Source organism: Brienomyrus brachyistius, chromosome 10 (assembly GCF_023856365.1).
Source record: "Brienomyrus brachyistius isolate T26 chromosome 10, BBRACH_0.4, whole genome shotgun sequence".
NCBI lineage: Eukaryota > Metazoa > Chordata > Actinopteri > Osteoglossiformes > Mormyridae > Brienomyrus > Brienomyrus brachyistius.
The window spans coordinates 11,212,066-11,239,462 of NC_064542.1; the positions used below are offsets into that span (position 1 = coordinate 11,212,066).

The 27,397-nt window shown below is 41.8% G+C and overlaps 3 protein-coding genes, 1 long non-coding RNA gene and 1 other non-coding gene across 5 annotated transcripts; 2 read left to right on the forward strand and 3 right to left on the reverse strand.

Moving 5' to 3' along the window:
* Positions 1–145: 145 nt before the first annotated feature.
* On the reverse strand, positions 146–1,016 carry LOC125750264 (uncharacterized). The gene is made up of 3 exons (XR_007400312.1): positions 740–1,016; positions 551–629; positions 146–212 (listed from the first exon to the last, which is right to left on the reverse strand). It is a non-coding gene; the product is annotated as an uncharacterized LOC125750264 (long non-coding RNA).
* Positions 1,017–1,515: 499 nt separating this feature from the next.
* LOC125750171 (zonadhesin-like) lies at positions 1,516–5,125 on the reverse strand. The gene is made up of 5 exons (XM_049027597.1): positions 5,119–5,125; positions 3,147–3,293; positions 2,762–3,027; positions 2,081–2,165; positions 1,516–1,786 (listed from the first exon to the last, which is right to left on the reverse strand). The coding sequence occupies exons 1-5, from the start codon at positions 5,123–5,125 to the stop codon at positions 1,629–1,631; spliced, it is 663 nt and encodes a 220-aa protein (XP_048883554.1). The 3' UTR covers positions 1,516–1,628.
* Positions 5,126–12,563: 7,438 nt separating this feature from the next.
* On the forward strand, positions 12,564–12,645 carry trnas-uga (transfer RNA serine (anticodon UGA)). The gene has a single exon. It is a non-coding gene; the product is annotated as a tRNA-Ser (tRNA).
* A 3,671-nt stretch (positions 12,646–16,316) lies between these two features.
* Positions 16,317–21,572, reverse strand: elp5 (elongator acetyltransferase complex subunit 5). The gene is made up of 8 exons (XM_049028994.1): positions 20,668–21,572; positions 20,481–20,541; positions 20,043–20,123; positions 19,683–19,894; positions 19,395–19,570; positions 18,558–18,653; positions 17,805–17,905; positions 16,317–17,332 (listed from the first exon to the last, which is right to left on the reverse strand). Exons 1-8 carry the CDS (start codon positions 20,720–20,722, stop codon positions 17,224–17,226), a joined length of 891 nt encoding a protein of 296 aa, XP_048884951.1. The 5' UTR covers positions 20,723–21,572; the 3' UTR covers positions 16,317–17,223.
* A 165-nt stretch (positions 21,573–21,737) lies between these two features.
* Positions 21,738–27,327, forward strand: phf23b (PHD finger protein 23b). The gene is made up of 5 exons (XM_049028993.1): positions 21,738–22,282; positions 23,630–23,661; positions 24,069–24,161; positions 25,028–25,574; positions 25,895–27,327. Exons 1-5 carry the CDS (start codon positions 22,255–22,257, stop codon positions 26,095–26,097), a joined length of 903 nt encoding a protein of 300 aa, XP_048884950.1. The 5' UTR covers positions 21,738–22,254; the 3' UTR covers positions 26,098–27,327.
* Positions 27,328–27,397: the final 70 nt, after the last annotated feature.

A 27,397-nucleotide genomic window follows, 5' to 3' on the forward strand; every position in this document is an offset into this window, starting at 1 on the left:
CCACTGTAGGGTGGGTAGCAGAAGAGGAGAAGATAATAGTCAGAGGTTCAATAGAAATCTCTTATTTAATCTAAAGTTCAAATAGAGCTGTTGTGTAACTGTCATAAATTGCTCACCTGGTGGAGTTGTTGGTGGTGGTTTAGTGGTGGTAGTTGGTGGTTTTGTTGTGGTTGCTGTTGATGTGGTTGATGGTTTACTGGTAGTTGATGTTCCTGGAGATTACATTAAATTGCATATTTTTTCTTAAAATTACCCAGGGTTTGATTAATTTCAGATATAAAACAACCTCATTCTTTTATTTTTCTTTTATTTTTGTTGGTTGCTAAATTATTACAGATGCAATGCAGATTTTAATTCATAGAGATGGATTTTGTAAAAGTTTTTTTTATGGTTACAACCTATTTTCCACCTGTCCATCATCCTCCCACATTACTAGTATAGGCTTACAGCAGGGACAGCTCGTTCTAATATTCCACATTATTTTAGGTAAATGCTGAAAGCCATTGTATAGTAATTACTGAAGAAGTAAATGCTGAAGACGTTTGGGCACCTTGACATGCTGTAACACAGACACTGTCCACAGCCAGGTCTGTCTTGTCGGTCTCTCCATAAACACCTTGGATCACAAACTGGGGGCAATAAAGTATCAGTATCAAGTTGCGGAATATCTATTCATGTGGCAAGAAATACTGGGCAATGTAGTATAAATATGCAAGTAGAGTGACCAGTCGTGCAGCACCTGTATGTCTCCTTTGCCAGCATAGTGCGCCTCTGCCTTCTTCCAGCCCCGCCCTTGATTCCCTATTAGACTCATCAGGGGGGCTCCCAGTGTGCCGCCTTAGCAGACAGACAGATTTCCATAACATGCAAACAGATTCTAACATACACCAGATTAGCATGAAAACTAAGAGGAACTTGACACATATTGCCTTTGAGGTTCTTACCCGCAGGGATAGCGTAGACATTGATTGTCATTGTGGTGGCAGTACCATACATGTAGTAGTGGAAAGAGAGCTGCAGACAGCCTGCTGAGGAAATGGCAGGGCTTAAGAGCTCTGCTGCCGCTCCTTTCTTGGCATAACTCGAGTCCAAAAGTAGGTATAGGCCAACTGTGCAGAAAACAAAGGAGGCCATTATCAGAACTTCTGTGATGAATATCATTTCTTCTTTGTTCTCTACTTTAAATATGTTGTGGCCTGCTGTGTGGCGTATGTGATTAAAGGGTAGTGTCTTGTCAGGATGGAGATGAACAAAAAATGGTTTTGAATAGTGCTACCACTAACAACTATTTTTCTATGGATTAATCTGTCAAACGTTTTACCGATTAGTCAGTTTATCTAAACAATTCATTTTCCTCCAGAAAATCAAATAGACAGTTTAATTTAAATTAATTTTATTTTAACAACAACAAACTGTCACTACATTTACATGCATGGCTACCGTTATAGCTCGACTACGCCATTTAATCGGACTATTAGATTTTCTTATTCTATCAGATTTTAGTTATACAGTCAACCAAAGTCATACTATAAACTTCTGCCTTCCAGACAATATAAGTATGAGATTCCATCCCATACAGTTCCCTGTTACTGAGCTGTCTGGCCATAGGCTGCGCAATGTGTGCAGTGTCACTCACGCCCGGGCTTGGAGTAGTCATCATCCGGCCCAGTTCCCTCTGTTTCTGTGGACCCAGGCCACTGCTCCCAGCCAAAGATTTCTGCTGGTGCTTCAGTAGTCCAGCCACACAAGTCATCGAAGGTGTCAAAGTCACATTCTGACAAACAGCCTTCAGTAAAACATAATATTGAAAAATGGTTAATTCTGCTTAACAATACTTGTTGAAATTTGGCATGTTGGAATATCTTTCTGACATATGGTGACAACTGCAATGCAAAACATTCCCTGGAAGACCTTAGCAGTGCATCGTAAAACCTACAAGTTTATTTCTTTGACTCAATTTTAAACATTTATGTAGTTCCACACCATCATTACAAACATCACCATTAATGTATAACCGAACATTAAGTGTTCATTTCCTTGACTGAACAAAAAGACGAATGTAAGTTTAGAGGAGACATACCAGGGCAAGCTCCTTCACTGATAATTATGTTGTCTAGAGCTGTGTCACAGGATGACGTGGTCCCTCTCATAGCCTCAAACACAATCTGTGGACATGTTTAGAATCTCAGGTGGATATAAGGTTAAATCAGACACTGAATACGAGCACAAATAAGTAGTTAAATGGTTCCAAGAACACTGTAATAACATTCAGACATCAACATGCTGCAAACGTTAATCCGTTCATTGTTTAAATGGATTCATACTACAGCTATGCTGCAGCCATTGCCAAATATCCAGCCGTGATTCTTTCAGCCACTTATCCTGAACTGGGTTGCAGGGAGTCCTGGAGCCTATCCTGGCCAGCAGAGTGCACAAAGCCAAGGTACACGCTGGACAAGGTGCCAACCCATTGCAGTATGCCTACACACATAATCATGCTTTACAAGCACTTCAGAGATGGCTGTAGGCCTAGCAACACATCATTGGTCTACTAGTGGAGGCCAGAGGAAGCCCACCCAACCTGGGGCGAACATGCAACCTCCACACGCAACAAGAGCTAATGCGAAGTGGGAGGCAACGGTGTTACTGACTGAGTCATCATGCCAGCTGATTGCTGACAGTGCATCACTATGTACTACTTGTACTACTTACTTTTCCCTCGCTCCAAAAATAAAGGAAAACTCAGAACAGAGAAACTCACATTGACAGTCTGGCCAACAGGTGTCGTCACGGTCAAATCAGCTCCGAGCCAAGAAGGACTCTGGAAACCCACTTTCTCCCAGACCTTCTCCTCTGTGCCGGAGTCACGGACCAGAACAGCTAGATGGTTGAGGTGGTCACTACCGTACATATAGTACCAGAACTGAACACATATTTGAGGCAAACTGCTGTGGATTGCAGGACTGATCAGGCGAGCTTTCTGTCTACTAGCCACATTGTCACACTCATGGTAAATGTAGTAACCATCTGGTAAGCGAGAGAGGGGAAAGCATCAGTTAGGAACTCAAATTCAGTAGTCATTCAGTAGTCTGAAGATTTACAAGAACTAAGGAACATGCATGGGCTTTTGATGGATCAGTACTGACCGCCACTGGGGTAGTCCCCTTCTGGTCCGGTGCCATTGGTGGGTGTTGGTCCGCGATGGCGGGTCCAATCGCTGTCATCGTCAACGTCTTGCCGAAATTGGCAAAAAGGAACGTTGTTGTTGTTGAAGTCACATGATGTCAGGACAGCTACGGGGTAAAAATTGAAGAAATCTGAATGTAAGGACCACTTCGGAAAATATTTACAGCATGGAGACACAAATGTTATACATCAGTAGTAGTATTTTATTACGATCTAAAAATGCAAGCTTTAGGTGATCCCAAATTGCTCTCAGTATCTGATTTAAGTGAGGGCCAGGAAACAGGTTAATGTCCCATGCAGAGTGTTTCCTGCTTTATGCCCAACATCTCCCTAGATGCGCATTGAACTTGTGTGACTTTGGATTGATAGGTAATTACTGAAGATATGTTTCGATCTGTTACAGTTGTGACATCACCACAACCTTTCAAAGATGTTGCAATATCTTCAATGTGGTTATAGTGCTGTTTTAATTTGCTTATAAAACTGTAAATGATTAACAGTTTCTCATGGGTGTAACACAATGTCTGGTTGTCACTAAATGGCTCTGTTGCCTTTATACATTTCATTATCTAGTTACATTTTTATTTGTACTGGATAAGAAGTTGAGCAAGGTTGATTGTGTGTGTGTTTTATCAGACGGAGAACCTTAATGCTGTCTTATAGCACAGTCTAGACCAGACCCACCATTTTCCTGTCCCAAAAAGGAAGTATACTCCTTACTTTCTAACACGTATTGACTTACCATTTTCTTCTCTTGTTAATGACTGGTTTACATTCCTTCAGAAAAGAAAATAAGAAGTACAATGAATGTCATGGAAAATGCTGCCATTAAAGATCGTTTTTAACTCCTGTGTGATAATGTGTGTCATTAGAAACTCAGTTTTTGAAAATAACCTCATGCATTTTATAGAGTAATACTTTGCTCATCTCTGTGGGGAAATTCTCTTCTTGTCTACCTCCTCTTGCTCTCCATGGTACACATGCATGGGTGACAGCAAGCATGGGGAGGGGTCACAGTGCAGGGTCAACCACAACATGCCAAGCACTGGGAGCTGGGGTTTTAGGGGCCGATGGACATGTGACTATTGTGCTGAGGCTGGGGCTTGAACAGCCAATAACCCGCTGCACCACACCCCAGCACCCTACATCTTTTATTATATGCATCTTTTATGCACGAAAATGTATTGTTCCTCATTCATTCATTCACTGGCCTTCCGTGACTGGTTATCTGGTACTGGGTCATTGTGAGTCAGGAGGATGGCTGATGCCCTTCACTATCATGACATTTAGTCTGGGCATATGATGCTGCAATAAAACCAAACCCCATTAAAGATCATCTCATATAATCAGTGTCCCATCCATTGGCGTCATTCTGAGGTTACACAGCTTGAACGCAGACCGCGACGGCTACTGTCATGTGATTTCAAAATCCAAGTAAAAAAAAAAAATCCTAAATACATTAATTACCAGGAATACTCTACTGAACACAAGCAGTAATATTTCCATAAATTTAGAATCTGACACACAGTCCTTCTAATGTCGATATCTAATTCTGAGGTAATTTCCAGATATTATTATCATTTGTAAACATTTATAGACATGTCTTGTTGCCATATTTGTTTTAGTGCTATGTCTGTGAAAAATTTATCTGACCAGCAAAATATTTAGCAAAATTACCTTCAAAGGCAATTTTTAATAAGCAAACAAAGACATACAATTATTGAACAAAAATAAAAATTGGTAAATATATAAGAAAGCCAACCATATTACAAAGAAAAATATGTTGCTTACCAATCATATGTTTTTGTTATTGCATTATAACCACTTATCCAAGCGAGAATTAATATGAATCTAATTTGATCCATAGCTAACTTACGTTGGTAAGTTAGCTGAAAAGATGAGATGGGAACAATCACTGAGCCTTATATATACCTGGCATGGTTTGAATGAGGATGTTGATAGAGAAAAGGGAGGTTGGGGGGATTTTGCACTTTCCCCGCATTATACTCATAGCTAGTTGTAAGCCGAATCGTCAATCAGTAACTGTCCGAGATAAAAACGGAGGTGCGTACCAGCTGAGAGCTGTTTTTTTACAGGGTAACAGTATCCAAGTGTTTGTAGGTGTGTCAGTAACCCCACTGAATTGCTCCACGTGTTGATTTCATGTATAAAACCCATTGCGTAAAGGCACCCACCCTGATTCGAAGGTGTCCAAGGTTCCCTCCAGTGCCACCTGTCACGTAATGTAGACCAGCGTCCCAAAGCCACACAGCATCAGTTTGTAAAACCCTGATATTTTACCTAAATGAATGCAGCATCATAACCATCACATCACTCAGCTACCCAAAAACAAGGTTATCATCTTGGTTAAGAGACAAAAACAGCTTACATCAGGCACCAGAGAACAAACAGGTCTTGCTGTATTAGACTAAGGAAATGTGTTTAGCTCAGACTGCTGTAGTGAAACACCTAGCTCAAAATAAAAAGCGGCAAAGTCACTTTGGATTAAATCGGCATCTATGCAACAAGAAAAATGGAATGCAAATCAAGAGGGCCAATTTATTAGAGGTTTTACTGGTGAACAAATAGCTCCTAACCCCATGATAAAAAAACATCCTGAAATAAATTCCTTGAGGGGGTTGTGTGAATTTCTGGCACGTTTCAGGCCATTGGTTCAAATCCCACATTCTGTACATGATAGAGTACTCATATCACCCTTAACTCTGATTGCTGGCCCTCCTCTGTGACCCTGTGAGCTTTTCTCTTAAATGTTGCTTTTGAGTGGGGTTTCACAATCCGGTCCTCAGGGACCCACATACAGCACAGTGAACATTTTTGCTGCCTAGGGAGCAAGGAGGGAGCAGAAACATGGACCAGTTGTGGGTCCCCAAACTGAACTGGGAAACACTGTATTAGAGAAAAGTGTCTAATAAATATATATAATATAAAACTCCTTAGGTAGTTTACAGCCAGCCAAAAGAACCTTTAACTTTCAACATTCTCTCGCTGTATTTCATGAATCACACAAGCAAAATAAAGACTCTAGAGTCTACCTTCTCATAAAGATACTGTGACAGGGAAAGTTGCTCCTAACCTGAAATAAATTTCAAGTCAGACTTTTTAAAAATATAAATCAATCAAAAGTTGGTGTATTGATCGTTTAAACATGTTTTTAAGTATAAAAAGCAGATTTAAAGACCAGAGTATCCAGTGGAAAGTAGCATGTAGGGCCCTTAATTGAAGTCAAAATGCTGTTGAGTGAAGCGATTGCTGTGTTACTAGAAAACTAAAGCATTTAACCTGAATTATATGAAACATATAATATTAGGAATATATTTTTTTGTTATAAATGAAGAAGCAGGAAAAAGTTGTGGTGGTTTCCTGGACTTCCTTCACCTTGCAGTAGATTTTCCCTGAAAATCAGCACAGTTTATCAGTGCTGCAAAATCACGCCCAGCTCCACCTTAGTGATAAGCATTTTACTCAGTGCATTACTCACATTCCGCAATGCAGTGCAAAGTATTCAGATACCACACCAAACGGTACTTTTTGTTTAAGAATAGTGACATACAAGATGAGACTACAATGTAAATCAAAATTTTTAATGAATTGTTTTTCATTATAATCAATGCAGTGCTGGTATAAAATCCCTCCATATTTACTCATCCAAATTACGTGTAGAGCATCTGCTCTCTGCACTCATATCACTAAAAATCTGGACTCTGTTTTATGTCCTAGAAAGAACTTTTTCCACATCCCACCCAAGAACAGTACTGATGATTCCTCAGGTATGGCTACACAGAGTAGCATGTTCAAAGGCCATATGATCACACTATAGGTTAACTTTGCACTTGCTGTCTCTGATTTAATGTATAACGCAAATGGCCACCTAATCACGCACATGGACACACCCAAACAACCAGAAGAAGCGACAATAACAATTAGTAATTATGTCACATTCTACTGAGTGGTTGCGGCTAGGGATCTGTGCCAACAATTGGAAGGTTGCTGGTTTTAATCATGTAAATGTCTAATGTTTTGTCCTGGGCAACATGGTCATCTACTTCCAGCCCTACAAGGACGTCCTCCAACTTACAGGGAAATTCAAAGGCTGGTGGCAGGATTGGCTCTCCAGCCACTGCAAGAAAAACTGACAGTGTTTCATCCAGAGTAGTGTTGAGGTATCACCCTCTGCACGGAGCCCTACACTCGGGATCTCATCCCTGAGGTGGTGGGTCTGGCAGTGTGCCGCACCAGTGCATGCTTCTTACCTCTCTGTACTGTTTTTACAGTTCTCCCTGCTTTTGAGAAAATAATTACTGGATGAACAGAATCGTCCAGTACCAAGTATATCCCATTAATCTATGTGTGCCCCAACACTGAAACTTATAAGCATTTTTCAGTTCTGTTCATTTTGCTTCAGCCATCCCAAAATGAATGTTTAGCATAAAATCTAACTGAGCCATAGGAATCAAGATCCATCCATCCATCCATCCATTTTTCAAACCGCTTATCCTACTGGGTCGCGGGGGGTCCGGAGCCTATCCCAGAAGCAATGGGCACGAGGCTGGGAACAACCCAGGATGGGGGGCCAGCCCATCGCAGAGCACACTCACACACCATTCACTCACACATGCACACTTACGGGCAATTTAGTTACTCCAATTAACCTCAGCATGTTTTTGGACTGTGGGGGGAAACCGGAGTACCTGGAGGAAACCCCACGACGACATGGGGAGAACATGCAAACTCCGCACACATGTGACCCAGGCGGAGACTCGAACCCAGGTCCCAGAGGTGTGAGTGCTAACCACTGCACCACCATGCCGCCCCCAGAAACAAAATCTTTAAAGTAAAAAAAAAAACTCTTGGTTTCCCCTTTTCAGTGGCTGTTCAACCAAACTAGGCATATTAACCTACCATATTAAATAAAATAAGACACTTCTTTAGAGTCATAGTGAAACTAGATGCTTTGAGCTCCTACATTATGACTGGAAGAGAATTGCGGGGTCTTATCGGGCACTTATATAACTGGGTTATACAACTGTGTGCTGTTTCAAGACAAATTCTCTTGTTTGTTCTACTCACAAAGGATTTACTTGCCTTGTAAATTCTATGAACCTGAATAATAATGGAAAGACAAGGAATCACACGCAAACACTTCAGGTTTATTGCACAGACCTGTGCACCCGTCACACACCCATGACCTGTGAAATTCTTCCCTCCCGTTGCCTCCAACAACTGCTAAATACCCAGCTGAAGCATTATTCTATGACTTTTCCCCTAACCCAGCTCCTCCCAGGTGTCGGAAATTCATTATTTTCATAGTAATTCGTTTCAATGATGTAAACAAATGGTGGTAAGAGCCAGTAGCGACTGCTGACCAAAAAGTTTTAATTATACAAACTCTGGACTACCTATAGTTTCTTTTGCTGTTAGTTTTCACTCTCATTCTGTCCCCCAAATGCAAGCTCCTTCTGACCCAAGGATGAAGTTGCATTTCACAATCTATAATTTTCCGAGTTCCAAACCCTACATACCATTTTACTTTTCAATTCAATACGGTCCTGTAATATACGGGATTGGTGGGAAATTAAATGCTCTATTTCACTGACATGTTCCGTTTGCACAATAAAAATCCAGAACAAAAAATGTATGATCTTATTTTACAGTATATACATGAGATTAGCTGCACTCAACAAGAACATTATTCACAAATCAAAGCATTTTTAAATAGAACTCTCGCCGCTTTCATTTAGAATATGTCAATGGCTTGTCCACAAACTAACAAGAGATATTGGTGAATAAGGGTTAATAATAAAGTTATCTTGAGTGATGGCTGATGAGAAACACGTTAAAGTATATTAGCTTAGTGGAAGCCGAAAGTGCTTTGCTTCAATGAAATTCCCTTCAACGGTGTAATGGTGGTGCCATTTTGCACAATAATATTTTTTTTACCTCCGCACTTTTTTTGGTTTCACAGGGAAATAGTCATGATGATGATAGATTGGCATTTAAAAGATATTTTATGTGATATGAATGTTATGTCTATTTCATTTCTTTGGTGAAACACTGCTTCACTTGCCTTGAAACCATCATGTGCCACTAAAGAAGTAAATCACAGGTATGTGCAGATGATACACGGACAGACTAATTTATACACTCGAAATGATATTGAGAACAAGGTGCCTGCATGGAAATCCCACCCCCTAACAAACAGGGTCTCTTTCTGTGCAGATCCACTGGTGGACATCCTACAGACATGTTTAATACGTCCCTCAGCCAGATTTCCATCCCCTCATCCTTTAAAACAGCCACCATCAACTCAAAACCCAATGAATCAAATAAAGATGGTAGCCTTAATGACTACCATCCCATAGCACCAAGGGCATAATTTTGGGTTGAGCATTAGGGGGGGGGGTGAGGTCTCCACCCATTTAAGGGGGTGCAGAGGGGTTTATTGGCTGGTTTTGAGTACCGGGGAGTTACAACCACTCCCTCTCCATAATTTACACCCATGCGTAGCACATCAACCATCATTGTGACCAGTGCTTTGAGAGACTAATCATGGAGCACATTAAAGTCAGCCTTTCCACTGCATTAGATCCAGTTTGCATATTTCCATAGTTACTCCACAAATTACGCAATATCAGCCCCACTCCATCTAGCCTTAGTATACTTGGACAGCAGAAATCTCTATGTCAGGATACTGTTCATATAGACTTTAGCTCAGTATAAACTTAACACTCTGCAACTGAATCCTAGACTTTCGCACTGAAAGACTGCAGACTGTTTGCACATAGGACAGGTCCTGTGGCACCATCACACTGAGACCAGGTGCCCCCCAAGACTGTGTGGTCAACCCACTACTCTTCACTATGCTGAACTCGGGACGGAGGAGCACATATAAACACTGGTATTGAGGAATACATGATGCAGCTGAGGGAAATAACAATAATCTCATAACAAGGGATGATAAACTACTGGGATGAATGCCAGTGAAAGGGCACCAGATGGCCAGCAGGACGGTGGTGACGGAGGCAGATCATGACGCCACTGCTAAGAGCATAATTATCGTGTCTGTAGGAGAAAGCACAGCCCACACGCAGCTTTAGGCTAAACAGAAAGGGGCTTTACTGGGAAGATATACAGAGAACCAAAAAACAAGGAACCGTGAGGGGTCCAAACAGAGAGCAGAAAGGAACAATGAGGCAGAACCAGTGTGAACCAGCCCACAGGGAACACTGCAGGAACAGGAAACACAACGAACAGAGAGCACATTAAACATCCATATCAGCAACAATGCTCGAGCTGGGGAACACAGAGAGAGCAGGCACATATATGCACAGATAAAGAGGGACTAACCAAAGGCAGGTGTGGGTGATCATTACATTAGGATGAGAACAACTAGGAGATTACAGGATGGCCAGCAACCTCTGCTGGCCAAATGGGGGCATGACAATAATAGGACCATGATATAAACTGGGATGAAATGGTTACTGAAGGTTAGTATTACAAATTTTAATTATCCTTAAAACCATGGTTCATTACCGCGCTTTGAAAACTTTACATTAAATATCGTCCAGCATCAACCAAAGTTAGCAGCAGTCTCTTAGACACAGGTGCACACATGCAGCATCTAACCTGGGTTTGTTTTGTGTCAGTGAAGCCATGGCAGAAATTTTTATTGTTAGTGCACATTTGACATGGTTTTCTTATGTTTACCTTAGGTATTGGCAATGTTACTATTTTAATGTTTATGCAAACAAAAAATGCAGAGTGCATGAAACTCGGTGAATCTGTTTCGGTTTGTGTATCAGTACTTTTTGAACATTTTCAGCATGTTTTAACAATAACACAGTAATACTGATAATGTGATCATTTTGATCACTATTATTGTGATACAAAAGTTTCATATAGTTTCATATCTAGACATGAGGAGTCATTAAAATGAATATACAAATAAATTTCCAGATGAAGTAAAGAATAAAATCACTCTAAGAGTGTGAGTATTAGTGGCGTACCTCGATCTGTCACATATCCCTGAATCGAGCATGAATAACTTACTCTGTGGCTCCACCTGGTGTGTCACTGGGGAAATTCTGTTTATATCTGCTCTCTACAAACGATCTTCTCTGAATTTAATGCAACACTTCTAGAGTTTATCTGACTGCATTCGTGGTAGTCTTAAAACAAAACAATTATCCTCTAGATCGAGAAATATCCAGAGTTTTTATTCCATTATTTATAACAAATATGGAAAAATGTTCAAATGTATGAATAAAATGGCCCGATAATATGTCTCAGAAAATAATGGAGTTGACTAAGAAGCTGCATTACAGGGTTTCTGATATTTCTGGGCCTGGACATTTATGCTTTCGTTATATTAAGAACCCAACTGGCTCATTAAATGGGCTAAAGGGGTTAGTTCAGGGTTGTGTTTTATAACACTTATAAATTTACAGTTACAACATACAGTGGATATAAAAATGTACACACCCCTATTAAAGGTCCAGGTTGTCCCAGCTTTAATGTGACATATAACCTGTACAACTGAACTGAAAAACAAAAAATCTGTTAGAAGGAAAATATAAAAAATAAAAAAACGTATAATAAGCTGGTTGCATAAGTGTGCAGACCCATAAACTAAAACTTTATTGAAGCACCTTTTGATTTAATTATAGCATTCAGTCTATTTGAATAGACTGACTTAGCAATATTTGCCCACTCCTCCTTCAAAAGCAAACCAAATCTGGGGGTGTGTACATTTTTTATATCCACTGTATAACATGTAAGTTATTTTGTTATAAAAAATATTTTATACGTGTGAAAGGTATCCATCGATCGCTTCTTAATTTGCCTTTATGTGACACATTTCTGAACAACAAAAAAATAAGTGAATTTGACATCATGTTCCCCTCCTGTCCTTCCAGAATCTAACTTGGTCAGTTTTGACATGCATATCTATGGAATACAAAGTATCTTCCTTAATAATTGGCTTGCTTCATTCCTATTTAGACTAATGAAAAAATTTGATTGGTTGGCATTTGCCCAGTCTTGGGGTGGGTTAAACTCGTGATTGGGTAGGCCAGTGTGGACCTTCAATGAATTGGGCCTGTTTGTAACAATCAAATTCTTCTGTACAAGGCTTTTGTCTGAAAATCCATTTTGAATAGGCGTCCCCCCTGCTGGTTCATGTGGAAAACGCAGCAAAAACATATTAATTACAATCCTGTACAGTTTTACCAAATCAACAGTTGGCGTCACATATCTATCACGCATCATACATGTTAAAACATTTAAAAATCCAAATACTGTACTACTCTATATAAAAATGTTTGTATAATACACCCATAAATAGGGATGTATTTTGTGTAGCTGCGATGGCCGAGTGGTTAAGGCGTTGGACTTGAAATCCAATGGGGTTTCCCCGCGCAGGTTCGAACCCTGCTCGCAGCGGCGTACGATAGTTTTGCAGCTTCTGGCTCATATAAAACAATTAGCAGCTGTTCTTCGTGAGCTAGTTAATGAATAATGAGAAGTCACGCTTTTCGCTTCGCTGAACGACAAAATGCCATATAGAAATACCATTCCCTACAGAATAACGTAATCGTTCATCTAAGAGAAGAATGAATTAGATGTGAAGATCAGCTGTTTGCAGTGCTTGGGACAGCTATACGAGAGAGGTCTACTAATGAGCTATCAAGTTTAAATTCGTTTTGCATTGTAATGACTGACCACAGATATATCCAGGTGAATTTTCCAGAAAAGAAATAAGCACAGATTTCAGATGCTTCCTGAAATTGTGGTACTCTGCATAATACAGCATTTAGTCTTCTACCGGACAGAGTATATATTAGATAATGCGGGAATATTCGATTTATGCATGTCGGTTTTCAAAGGTTTTTCCGAATATACTTATTCAGTCATACAACTGCAAAATAAACCAACACCACAACGCCAGTCTACTTAGTCATTTAAAGAAGCTCACTTCTTTGGTGCGAGAAGCACTTAATAAGAGAATAAACTCAACTGATCGCGTTCTGCTGGAATGGCATGCTTCAGTCTGCTGCTTACGGAAGCGGTGTTTTATGTCATCGCGTGATATACGGTTGCCAGCATTTACTTATCGTACATATAGATTTTATTCCAGTTGTTTTCATTCACTTAAATACTGGATTTATTAAAATCTTGTATGTATGAATGTATAAATCTGAAAGTTCCAATGCAAAAGCTGGGGGAAAGAATTCCGACCTAAAGTGTCCCAGACGAGTACGGTTCTCATTCGTTATAGAACTGGGGATTTATAAAGGGGCGGTCTTAGAATTGGAGCACAACCAATCATTGGCGGTAACCTATTACGATAGGCTGGGGTTTGGATTAACCTACATATTTACATCATATGAATACTTTAAATCGCCTTCATTTCAACCCCGAAACCACTGAGGACGAATGGTGCTCGGTAAATCCAGTAATTGCTATGTTACATTATGATAAGTGCCAGTTATGAGAAATGATGTCATGCATACATCTGTAGGGGAAACAACTGTGCTGGTTAAAGGTGGTTTTTCTGATTTGCTTTAAAGTTTTAGACTGTCTGCTATTCTTCAGAGTGTATCGCAGACATTGAGGATCGAACAACTACGACATTAACTTCCCTCCGAAAAGCGAGCTGAGAAAGAGAAAGGTGAAGGAACTAAAATCCCAGTTCAATTCAAAAATACTTTATTTATCCCAAAGGGAAATAAATAAATAAAAATAAAGAATACTCGATTTATCTATAAATAAATATATGTTTTGCATTTTTATAGCAGGTAGATCATTTTCACTTGGTCATTTATAAGTAGCTCACAAGCTGAAGAAGTGTGGGCACCCCTGTGTTATATCCACCCATCCATCCGTTTTCCAACCCTCTTATCCTACTGGGTCGCGGGGGGTCCGGAGCCTGTCCTGGAAGCAATGGGCACGAGGCAGGGAACAACCCAGGATGGAGGGCCAGCTCATCGCAGGGCACACTCACACACCATTCACTCACACATGCACTCCTACGGGCAATTTAGCAACTCCAATTAGCCTCAGCATGTTTTTGGACTGTGGGGGGAAATCGGAGTACCAGGAGGAAACCCCACGACGACATGGGGAGAACCTGCAAACTCCCCTACGTTATATGAATACTATAAATAGCAAGATTGAACACTGAAAACTTTTCATATGCATTCTGAAAGTCTGCAGTCGTTCAATGCACCGTGTTACCACTTTTTAGCAGAGTTTGAGGGGTAAAATGTTTTTACAATCTTGTAGAAGAGCATTTTATTACCATAGGTTCAGACTCGTTTGGTTGTCACTTGAGCCACCAGGAATGCTCTAGTATTCTTTCAATTACTAGTACTATTAGTAGCAGCAGTAATAATAGTGTTGTTTTCAACAACACTAATGAATAGCTTACTCTGTGGCTCCACCTGGTGTGTCACTGGGGAAATTCAGTTTATATCTACTCTACAAACGATCCTGTCTGAATTAAATGCAAGACTGCTAGAGTTTATCTGACTGCATTCATGGGAGTCTTTTTAAAACAAAACATTTATCCTCCAGATCAAGAAATATCCAGAGTTTTTATTCCATTCTTTTTAACAAATATGAAAAAATGTTCAAATGTATGAATAAAATACCCCATCTGAGATGACTAACCTTGTTTAAAGTTGCATTACAGGTTTTCTGATACTTCTGGGCCTGGACATTTATGCTTTTATTTATATTAAGAACCCAACCTATTGTGTGCCCCTCCTGAACTTGCAAAATTTAACTTGGACAGTTGTGAGGCAACAGTGCTAACCACTGCACCACCATGCCACCCCCTGACGTTACATATTACTTAACATACGCATAAATATGTTTTAAAACTTAAACATTACTCCACTATGCATACAAATATTTAGAAGCGAATCCGCCAGTGACTGGACTGCTGTAGCATTTTTTACCGTCCGCGAACCAAATCCTAACAAGTCCAGACAAGGGATATCCAATCAAATGGTAACGTCACATTGTCATGTGATCACTGAGTGCACGTGATTTTACGTTTTGGTGGTAAAAAAGAAACTCGGCAGATAAAACTTCGGTTTTTTGCCTATTCACCTGTAATAGAGGATTGGTTTACAAGGTAAGATGGGAAATCGTATGATATTACACATGTTAATTATTACTTGATCGGTGTTAATGTCCTTTATGGATTGAGATGCTAGCTGGTTATATTTGAATTGGAACATTAATGTGTTTGCTGTTCTGTAAATATTGTTACTCATACATCAAAAAACATTTTTTTTCAGTTACATGATGAGTTAAAGAGGTTAGCTCAGGGTTGTTGATGGAAATGCATATCGCATTTTCGATCATATTGCCGTTTATTTCCTAAAACCAGTATTACTGCTCACATTTTCTGCAATAAGAATAGCATGAACACATTTTTGATGCGGATGATATAAATCACTGGATTCAATTACAAAACATACTAACTTAAACTTGTACACAAATTCAAACTGTTGTACACAAAGTTTGCCTTTGCATGGGAGTATTTTATAACAGTGGTGTGAAGGATGGCATTTGATAGCTTGTTTTACTTGTGATTACATTAGCAGTAAACTGAATGACTGAGGTCATGTGAACTACATTTTATGCAAGTGACCTGTAATGTCCTGTAATTTGCAGACATGACAGACTGGTAAACTTGACTCATAATGGTCAGATATTATGCCCAAGGAAAATACTGGTTTAGTACTGGCAAGAAGCCTGGAAGCGTCATGCCCATTGCTACATCTGGGCAAAATGCATAGCTTGTAAATGTAGGTATCATAAGGTGATGGAAAGGTGAATCCTGATTTTGGTGTGAGGGGGCCTGGTCCTTGTGACTGATGCCATAAAAAAAAAATTGCACCAATTTGTTTGGCATTTTCGATTTCTGAATTCCACAATAGTGAAAATATACATATATTAAAATAATTACCTTAAAGTGAACATTTGTATTTTAAACTCCTGGTTCTGGATGGTACATTAAGTTTAATAAATATCCCTGGGTGAATGGAGCACAAAAAACTTTCAGTATACTTAGGGAAGAGAAACATCCATCCAATACCCACTTACCCAGTACAATGATTGTTATATTTGAAACTCACTATGCAGCACAATATGCGCACTAGTTACCCAAGGAACCAAAATGGTCTCCAGCATATTCATCTGTACTGGAAGCAGATTCAACATCAATTACAATAAACTTTTTTTTTTTTTAAGAAAAGAAATCAGTCCTTTTATTGTTCAAGGACCAGGAATAACTATGTAGCAATTACATAATGATAACATTAAATGGAAAATTAAAAAAAAAAAAAAAACTCAAAAATGGGCTCTTGTGAAAAACTACCTCTATATGACAGTCTCTAGCCCACAACCTGTTGATGAGAATGAACACATTTGATAATTTGAAAAGTACAGCTAGAAAACTCAACACAGATCAGAGGAGCATTTTTAGTCATCTCTATTTAGCAACACACATACAAACAAAATAAGATGTCTGGTGTCAATCCTTGGTGACAAATTAAGAGCATAATTCCATCAGCCTCACTTTCTGATCTCGGATCTTAAATTTAAGTATAAAACGATGAAATTAAAGAGGCAGAAATAAATAGTCAAAACATCTCAAACCGAGTTATGTGAATTAAGATACCTGTGTTACGATCTAAATTATTACAGACAACACAGAAGTGGTACATTCCTGGACTAATAACCTCTGTGTTTTGCACGAATCCTGTAGATCAGTGTTTTTAAACCCAGTCTTCATGGACCCCCAGACGGTTCACATTTTTGCTCTCTCCCAGCTCCCAACACACTTGTACCAGATATTTGATGTTCTTGATTGCGTGCTGGGAGGGAGGAAAAATATGGACTGTCTGGGCGTCCCTGGAGACTTGGTCGAGAAACATTGCTGTAGATTAACAGTAGGCCTGTGGATCATAAGCAGCAGACCGCTTCAGCTTGGGAAGTGCTATAATTTCAGACAGCCAGGTCATCGTCTGGGTCCTCTGGGTCAAAGTCATCACTGGCATCAGGGTTGTAAACAATTCGGCCTGAACCTGGACGAGGCTGAAGTAGGGCAGACTTCCTGTATAGGAAAAGAAGAGAACAACTCAGCAATGTTGAGCAATATGATTGCAAGTTATTCAGCTTGGCAATCAAGCGAGATGACGAACCTTGTTTATTGTCAGTGACAACTCTGGTACATGAGTGCAAACAATGCATTTCTACAATAGCTATTCTGGATCTCAACAATGTGCAAATTCTAGAGACCGAAAAAAAATCTATCCTTGTACAACAAATAAAGTGTCATGGTACGTTCCATCTGGATGGAAATATACTAACTAAATAGTATCAATTGCACAATAAGAAAGAAAAGAAAAAAGACTTAAAACTTAAGACAGAAACAACGATGCTACATTTCCTGGATATTTCGTTAGCCAAAGTAGGCTAACCCGGATCACAATAATATATTGTGCATTCAGTGTTACCACAGTAACATTGTTATACATAGAACGCTGTATTAGGCTAATAATGGGAGGGTAAATATGTGTATTTACTTCTCTTCACTGAAGACAAAAGGAAGAGACAACTTTTCTTTGGCTTCTTTTTCACCCTCGGACAAGCGAAGGTTAAAGGTCAAGTTGGCAGCAGGATCTGCCTAAGTAAAGAAGCACTGATTAATGCGCAATATTCACATACAAATGATGCAGTATATTTTCAGGAACTTTTCTGAAAAAGTGTGTGTCAGATTTATGTAGTCAGACCTGTATTACTTCCATCTATTTTCTACCTGCTTATTCAGGAACAGCCCAGGATGGGGGGCCAGCCCATCGCAGGGCACACTCACACACCATTCACTCACACATTCACACCTATGGGCAATTTAGCAACTCCAATTAGTCTCAGCATGTTTTTGGACTGTGGGGGGGAAACCGGAGTACCCGGAGGAAACTCCACGGTGACATGGGGAGAACATGCAAACACCGCACACATGTAACCCAGGCGGAGACTCGAACCCGGGTCCCAGAGGTGTGAGGCAACAGTGCTGACCACTGCACCACCATGCCGCCCCTGCTTATTGCATGTTTAGACAAATTCAAACTTAAGTGATCTCTATGTATGGAAAAGTGCTATGTAAATAAACTCGTCTTGACCTATCTGTGTCAGTGTTTGTAATTCCAGAAGTTAAATTTCATTTTTAGATTGTGTGTGTGTGTGTGTGTGTGTGAGTGTGGCTGGGTCTAAATCCAAGCACAGCTGGCTATTGTGCATGATGACTAATGGAAAACGGATGACAGCATGCCTCTTACTTCATGCTCGTCTTCCTCAGTCTGTGGACGCCCATGAAGGCTGGGCCGGGCTTCGACAGTGACCGTCAGATCCTCCTTAACACTGAAGTACTCCTCCTGGTAACACAAACAGAAACTACGACCAATGGGCTTCAGGTTACACTCTACAAATGCTCTTGTCTCCGTCAATATCTGCTAACACTTTTATAATTTCACCTTTTATTTCATGATGCTAAAAGTGCTATTTCCATTAAATTACAAATGGAAATGCAAGATAAGATGCAGATACTATACATTTACAATCATGCGGATGGCACTGAGGTCAAGCAACTACAGCTCTGGAAAAAAATGTAGAGACCACTTTAGATTTAGGCCATTGTCTAAATCTGGATTTTCAAATCCTGGATTACTCCTGGTTCTGCTGGCAGAAGGCTACACTGAACCTGCAGGTTGCTAATAGGCTCAAAATTTCTAAGACAGCAGCACACAAGAACAAGGTGAAACGGGAGACACTGGGAACGACCAGAAACCAGCCAGGTAGAGGGCAGAAGCGACTGTCTAATCTCAGAGATGGCCGTCAACTTATCCGACAGTTTCTCATGAAGCAGAGGATGACATCAAGTAACCTTCAAAAGGAATGGGAAACATTAAGTGATGTGAAGTGCTAGGAGTTCATATCAGGCTCCTAGAAGCAAGACTAAGAAGCCCTTCATTAATGGGAAATGGAGAAGAACCAGGCTGCAGTATGCTATATTTTATATATATAAAATTGTGCTGTGGTCTCAATTTTTTCCGGAGTTGTATATGAGACACTACCCTCTTCTACATCCTCAGTATGACATTCTTGGTGCTTCCTACCTCGTGAGTAACCTTGCCAGATTTGGTACGTCTTGTTGTCTTGGCAACAGCCTGCTGACCCCTGTTTCCTGGTACCACAGATATAACAGCAGTTGCCAGATGGCACAAACTACCCACGATGCTTTGTTGGTGCAGATCGCAGTGCAACAACGCCACCACTCTCCTCAGTGCTCCACCTTGTGGATAAAAATTTTTTCATTACAAACCATGAGGAGGTCGAGTTTCTCCACCATTATTTACATTTTTCATTAGTGTTGACCTAAATCATTTTAGATTAACTGGAATAACCTCTCCGGAGTTCCTGTAGTCGCTGGCACACAACAGCAGGGGGGTGGTGCCTCAAAACCCAGGAAAGTGAATCTATGATGAGTGTTGCTGGTTTCGACTCCTCCGACCCACTCAGGTGGGCATTGAGCTCCTCAGCCATGAACTGATGAACTGTGAAAAGTGGATGTTCAGACCAGCCTAGTGGGTCGGTGTAGCCATTGTGGACACACAGCCTACATCAAAAAAAAAGGGAGGGAGGGGCTTAACGGTGGAGTTTAACAGGAACCCAGGGAAGATACTCAGGACAGACTGCACACTTGTACCCAAACTCAGTTTGAGCTACGTTAATCCACAGACTTCATAGCCTACTTCACAATTTACCTTTGCTCGTATTTCCTATCAAGTCCCAGTCTTAGATCCTCTTCACAAACTTCAAATGCAAGCACGTGGACATCCTCCTCCCTAAAATACAATTATTCGCTTGTTTCTGTATATTTAGTTTCCCTAAAGAATAGGCTGGATTTTAGCGGGAAAGGTTGCACCAAAATATTATTCAACGGCAGACTGTTTAGCAGAAACATAAACATAATGGTTTCGGGGGGGGGGGAATCCTAGAAAAGGATGCATGCATTGGTATGATTTGTAGGATAAATTAAAACATAATACTAGAATTACAAGAAATGTTGCGGTTGATTGTTAAAACACACTAGATGTGATCCTCTGTATTAATTTGTAACCCGCCACATCCTGAAAGCAATGGGTCGGTCACGTAGATTAAATAAATGCATTGATTTAAAAAAAAAAAAAAAGATTTCTTACCGATGCAGGGCAGCAGCGATGCAGCTCTGGAGAAGCTGCCGTCCACAGCACTCCACCGTGTCTGTAGGATCGAGCTTTTAGGTTTAAAGGACTGTTCAGAAATACATTATACACGCCGTGTCCACATTTTAGAAGTGTTACAAATGTAAAAGGTATGTAAAAATGTCAAAAGTGTATTTTTTTTTACCTTGAATTATTACGAATCCTCCATTTTCGGTACCTTGTATTACATCCAGCAACATGCTGATTCCGTCGATATGGGTTTGTTCCCCACCTTATCCTCCGTAATGGTAATTTGAAAGCCTGTATTCAACAGGCCAGCTGCATTACGTGAGCCCGAGGCTTTCCTGTGGCCTACCGATGCAATGTTTCTAAAATCAGTCTAAATTTACTGCTTCTGACAGAAAGAAAACTTTCTGTCTTTCATGCAGCTCAAGTAACCTGGAATTACACTTGCGTACATGGCTTAAATTTCAATTTTGTCAGCGAGAAAAGACAGCCAGTTGTACCCACGTCGAAACTCTATGTCCCACAATCCCCTGTTTTTTTTTCCAATGACAAAGCAGGGTTTTTACTGATCGCCAAATCAGAGTCAGGATACCCCTAATACTAATACGTGAATTTAGAAATGGGGATCGACGGGATTTTCCTCCCAGGAATGGTACCGGTATAAATAGACTGCTTGAGAAGCACAATCACACAGAAAACAGACAATAATGTGAGGATTATTTACTGGTTAATGACACGTGTTACGTTGAACGCACGACAGTACACACTAAATAGTAGAGTGATCAAGAAGGGCAATAAGAAGACTTTATTGCAGCTCAGCATTTTCGCAACAAAAACCTGCAGAGATGTGGCGACACAAAGCACTGCTAATGTGGAAAACGGGAAACACTTTACACGAACACATCTAAACATAAATTGAATTCCTGTTGGGAAGATGCAACAATTGATTTGTTCAACCCGGAACCTAAAGGGTAGATATATCTCTACCTATCATCAAGTAATCGTAGATATTTACTTAGCCATTTCGCTAATATAAGATACACATATTAGGAGACTGACAGAAATTTCGCGACGGCCAAGGAAGCCGCGTAGCCGACGACGCATGTCAACTGAGAAACAAAGAATATGATTGGCTGAGAGAAAATGACTGACTGGATTTTCCCGAAGTTTATTGGTTGTATATAAACAATGACAACCACTCCGCCTACAATCAGTTGATGAACTACTGTTCCCGACATGCCCCAGCGAGCTGTGTTTTCTTGACCACGAGGGGCCACCCTAGAGTTAGTTGACATTGATAATGGTGGGAGTGAAGCGCGTAGATGTTACCGAGACGAATTTAGTACAACTTTTTGTCGTTTGTCAGAGAAAGGGGACAATCCTCCCGATTTCCCCCGTAACTATTGCACCCAGAAGAAAAGGGGCTAAGTAGCAAACGTTTACTATCCAAAGAGACGCCGCTATGTAGTCAGTTAATTTGGATTGTGGAAGGAGCGGTTTACTTAGCTCGCAATGTAAAGCTGCGGCGAAAAAGACTTTTTTTTTACTGTTTTTATGCGACGGATTAACTAGGAAAGGGGAGTCAAAGCAAGAGTTTCGTGGGTATCCCTACAGGCGGGAACACCGCTTCACCGACGACCGGTGAATTAGTCTTTCTTCGGCGCTTGCCTGCCCCTCGTCCCCCGCCGAGGCTGCAGCTAAACCATCCAGCCCGGAGAAAAGGACAGCAGAGCCGGGTACCGACTGTGGCTTTGCTCGAGTGACAATGCTTGAGATTATGGCTGAGCATCAAGGTGGGTCTTATTTGTGGCGTAAAGCTGTTTACTTGGACATGGTTAGGAACTATTTTTTTTTTGGCTCGGCGCGGCTAGCTAGCCGGCTAAGTAGTTACCCAAGTAGACAACGGCGTCGTCGTTTTCCGTCCCGGTCTAACCGACTTTACTGCCCGTCGAGCTCATCAGATGCCGGCTCCTTTTGTCGGCCAGTCCATCCTGGGCCGTTTTACACCGTTTTATTTGATAAGCACCGCGGCAGCTTGGCGATGCCGTGTGGGCGTCTGTGCTGTAGCCGTCTAGCTAAGTTCGACTGTTACGGGGCGAAACAACAGAAAACCCGCAACATTATTTTTTCCCTCAGATGTTTAACTTGCCGCCTGCAGAAGGTCAGTCTGACCGCTTAACTCGGCGTTTTTACTCAAGACGGACATATCGGCTCATAAAAACATGCACAAAACTGTCAAAAGTGCCTTGTTAAGTTTTGTTTCATCCTTTTTCAGTCATAGTTAGCCTAGCGCCGTGGCTGTGGCTGGTCCGCCACCTATACAAAGTTAATTAAAGCACGAGCGACGCGCCAAGCGCCGAAGGTCTCGTGCTTTTTTTCTGACGTTTTACTTATTTCGTCGAAATTCTTGACTTGTCTATTATAAGTGTCCTTTAAAAAGCAACGATGGGGGGGGGGGGCTGTAGCCGCTTGTTACCGCATGGCGAGTCAAACGGAGTGGAGGGGGGAGGGAAAAGCGTTAACCGAGCTGGCTAAAAAAAAAATAAGATCAACTTTCATGTGGTCAGTTTAAAGTTTTTATGTTAGTGATGGGGGCGGCGAAGCCGGATCCCGCATCGATTCCCGGGAAGTCGCCGTGGCAGCCCCGCGGGGTGTCCGACGATCGTGCGTTTCTTCGGTTCGTCCTCCTTCCCGGCGCCGATTGCTAGCGCCGCGGCTAAGGCGGACCTCTGCTGGGGTACCTGGCCGCCTCTCAGCGCCCCTTAAACTTGCCCTTCCTCCCCCATCTCTCCATACTCCCGGCTGGCTATGGTCCGTCCTTCGTTATGTGATGATTGCGTTTTGCGCCGGGTCTGCATGCCAGATGGTCAGTCGCGGTGTGGTGCACGGGGGTAGCTGTGCATGCTTTCGGGATTTAGGTTATCGTATCTGACCGTTTCATTAACCTGCTACCTAGATTAATTAAGCCGGGTAGTGTGTGATGTAAAACGGAGACAAACCAGCTCTCTTGAGTGCAGCTTAAATGGTGTAGAACTGCGTAAAAAGCGGTGAAGCCATAGCAATGTAACCTCGCCGACGCTGGAAGCTTGATTTTGCTTCGTAATTATAATTCTTTTTCCTTGTGTTTTTTTCCCAAACAGATACACTTCTAAAATGCAAAACAGAGCCTCTGGTAAGATCGATTTCTTCTTTGTTCGTGTATCGATTGATCGCCGCCGTGTTTTTCCTAAACTCTTCTCTCCAGTGTCTAGTAGCTTTGTCCTTTAGAGGTAACTTGCATGGAGCGCGATCCCTCAAATTGTATTGCACAATATATTTCTGATCGATAAAATTGACCTCATCGAATCATAAGCATTTGGTTGTAAAGCCCTTAGGTCCAGCTGCAGTGCTGTCGGTCTCCATTTACAGTTGTGTGTAGTCTGATTTATTGTCCGAAGCACGAGTTACTGATAAAACGGCAGCTTGGTGGAAGACTATAATGATCGGGTCTGTCGCTGTTTTTACATTCGTGTTCCCAGCAAGGTAGACGGCAAATGGTTCTGCTAGTTGCTGACCCTGATCTGTGTTGACTTTCTGTAGCCCTCGGAGGGGAGGAAGAGGACAGTGGAAGACTTCAACAAGTTCTGCAGCTTTGTACTGGCCTACGCTGGTTACATCCCCACTCCTAAAGAGGTATGTGTAGAGCCGCCCTCAGCATTCAACGTTTAGTGTCCCCCCAGTACTATAATCCAAGCGTTCCGGCACTTGGTGATACGCCGAGTATTTTATGACACAGCGCCCTCTGCTGGTGGTTTAGTATAACAGTCCAAGTTAGCCTCGTGCAGATCATTAACTCGGGTCCCGGAGACCGACCACCCTGCTGATCTAATTTAACGCACCTGACACCGATATACGGGCCTTTCAGTAGCAGCTCCGTATTAGAGTAAACTTAGCTTCAACATAGCTGGCTCCAGTACTTTTTTGTATCGGGGCTGTTAAATTAGGGCTGCGCGTAGGGTTGTAGATCTCCAGGAGCCAGGTTGGTGACTAGTCTAGTGTCATGCCTGCAGTTGATGTAGTGGTTTTTTGTTTGTTTTTGGATTCCCTACAGCAATAAAATAGTGTTTTGGTTACTTTAGTCTGTTGTCCCAATATATTACATTTTAGCATAACAGTCTAAGTCTCCTGTGATTGAAAGATCATTGGTTTAAGTCCTGGCCTCAACAGAATAGTCGCATGCCCTCGGGCCCTTGAGCAAGGCCCTTAACCCCCAGTTCCAGGGGCTCTGCATGCTGACCAGCCCTGCTTTGTGACATCCAAATGTGTGTGTGTGTGGAGACAAAAAGAGAATCTTCCCACCAGGATTAATACTATAATACTATATTAGTACTACACTTAGCACTGTAGCGTTCCGCGTGTTCCCCATTTCCCCATGCTTCCGAAGATAGGCTGCTATCTCACTGTGATCCTATACTGGTTAACATTTAATGGAAGATAGGTGGCCGACCACCCCCCCTCCCCCAGCTGTTTGTCAGCTGTTTGCATGCCTTTTCCTTCAGGAAACCACCTGGTCTCCAGCCTCTTCCAGTTCCTCGGGGGCCTCAGGGGAAGGGGACGGAGCATCGGACTTGCATACCATCCACACCTTTGTGCGCAAGGCCCGGGTGAACAAAGGCAAGAATCTTCGTGGGTTGCATGAGGGTGGCCCCCTGCTAGACAAGATGCGCCTGAAAGACTCGCTGTATGGGGGCCACGGCGGGGGAAAGACAGAGCGCAGGAAGGAGAAAAGGCTAAAAAAGCTGACTCTGGGGGCAAGTGAAATGGACAGGGGGGGCAGCACTGGGGAGAAGCGAGCCCGGATCAAGCATAGTCAGAACCTAAAGTCTCCTAAGTGTCCAAAGAAGCCGAAGAACTCCGCCCAGAGCGAGACAGACTCCGAGACGGCCCCCGTCCAGCAGGAGGAGCGCCCGGCAGTGGAGGTGGTGACAGAGAGGGGTGTCAGCCCTGAGGCGCGGGTGCTGGCCGAGGAGTCGACCAGGGAGGCAGAGCTGAGCTCCAGCGAGGGCGAGACCTGGATCGCAGATGAGGACATCATGGTGGAGTCAGGTGGGTGTCTGCACAGCGCACAAACCTCCTGTGGAGCCTGTTTGCTCAGAATTAGCTAAAGCTAGCAAGACGGACAACTGTGAGCATGCTGCCTTCAGTGAGGGTTCCTTTTATACAAAGATACCACACTGTGTCTTACCCAGTCCTGTGAAGGCTTTTGTGAAATAGGGGAGGAAAACGATATATTTATGGATGGATGGGCTTTAAAGCAGCTTATAAAGTTGATTTAAGTTCTGCTTTATATAAAACTGAATGGGAGTGGAACTCCTAGAACGAGGTTCTTATAAAGTACTGTCTCTCCTCACTCTTGCGCTCTCCAGGTGACGACTCATGGGACTTGATCACCTGTTACTGCGGAAAGCCATTCGCCGGACGTCCTATGATCGAGTGCAACCACTGTGGTGTGTGGGTGCACCTTTCCTGCGCCAAGATTAGAAAGTCCAACGTGCCCGATATCTTCTACTGTCACAAGTGCAGGGACTGTCGCCAGGACAGACGTTCTGGGCACAAGAAAGACACTTAACATGTGGGAGGAGTCGTCCTGCCGTGTCCTCCCACCCCTTTCCCTTGGGGGTAGAACATTCCCCTTTGTGTTCTAAAGTGGCCCTTTTTTCAGAGGAACTTTTTCATCTCCAGTGCTAAGTATTCCCAGATCTTTGTTGGAAGCTCCGTGGTTGGTTCTATTGTCAAACTGAAGCTCTAAACTAGTTTAAATTGGGGGGAGGGGAGACCCACAGTCTCATTCGCAATGTGTCATTGTGGCTTTCACTGGACAAGGCATGGTCTGAAATGCCAAAAACCGGAAATCCTGACTTGAAAATCACAATCAGAAGACTGCATTGTTTAAGCTTTGCGGTACACGAGTTGCTGGTGTTCTACATAGCTGTACTATAGTTACATCCAACGAGACTTCTGGAATAGGCACTGCATTTGAACATGTGCATTTATAAAAATATATCGAATTATTTTGAGCTGCAGGTTTTCAAGATATGCCTTGTTGGGGGGAAAAACAAATTTTCATCCGTTAAGTACGATCTTGTTAGAATGATGACCAAGACGAAGCCAGAATCTCAGACGTCTGTAACCAAAGATTATAAATTTCATCCACAGGATTTACTGTGTTTTATCCATAAGCGCGTTATAAATGCAGCATAAACTGGTTATAAATGCAGTTTCTCCAGGAATGGTTTGATTAAGCCGTTTGTAAGCTTCCTCGTATTTTTCTGCACTTGGGTTTTTTTCCCTTTTGATTGGTAAATATTCAGTCCACCCACCCAGAAATGTCACCAAAACTAACTTTTTATTTGTGATTGTTAGTGCTTGTGCTTTCTTTCCTCCCTTTTCCCCCCATTCAGAACTTTTATTAGGTTTTTAAGTTCTGTGACTGGTGACTCTGCCCTTCTGCCGTGAAGGTCCTCAGAGCTGACCCCCTCATGTACGGCTGGGAAGCCGATCTGTCCATTGACGCTTGCCTCAGCAGGTGCGGTTAGCGTGTGCGTGTTTCACAAATTATTCTGTCAAGTCTCCTGGGCTGCTATGCTGAGTATCAATGTTGCATCATAACCTCAAGTTTATTTCCTTTTTTTTGGTTTGTTTTTTGGAGCTGGGGTTGCATACTTCCAACCCAGTTTTAGGGGTCCCCAACCACAAAGGCAATTTAGCAAGACATCATAATTAGCGATCTATTAATGACCTGCATGTGTTTTGTGTTTGGGGGTGGAGTACTCTGAATGCTAGGATTGGGTATCACAGAATAGTTATATATATATATATATATATATATATATATATATATATATATATATATATATATATATATATAT

Coding starts and splice junctions, on each gene's coding strand:
- elp5 (XM_049028994.1), bottom strand. CDS start 20,722: ATGTTGCTGGATGTAATACAAGGTACCGAAAATGGAGGATTCGTAATA. Junction 20,542..20,667: donor AGGATTCGTAATAATTCAAG/GTAAAAAAAAAT, acceptor TCGATCCTACAG/ACACGGTGGAGTGCTGTGGA. Junction 20,124..20,480: donor ATCGCTGCTGCCCTGCATCG/GTAAGAAATCTT, acceptor ATTGTATTTTAG/GGAGGAGGATGTCCACGTGC.
- LOC125750171 (XM_049027597.1), bottom strand. Junction 3,028..3,146: donor AGGGGACTACCCCAGTGGCG/GTCAGTACTGAT, acceptor CTCGCTTACCAG/ATGGTTACTACATTTACCAT. Junction 2,166..2,761: donor CTGTTGGCCAGACTGTCAAT/GTGAGTTTCTCT, acceptor ACATGTCCACAG/ATTGTGTTTGAGGCTATGAG.
- phf23b (XM_049028993.1), top strand. CDS start 22,255: ATGCTTGAGATTATGGCTGAGCATCAAG. Junction 22,283..23,629: donor GATTATGGCTGAGCATCAAG/GTGGGTCTTATT, acceptor TTTCCCAAACAG/ATACACTTCTAAAATGCAAA. Junction 25,575..25,894: donor GGACATCATGGTGGAGTCAG/GTGGGTGTCTGC, acceptor TGCGCTCTCCAG/GTGACGACTCATGGGACTTG.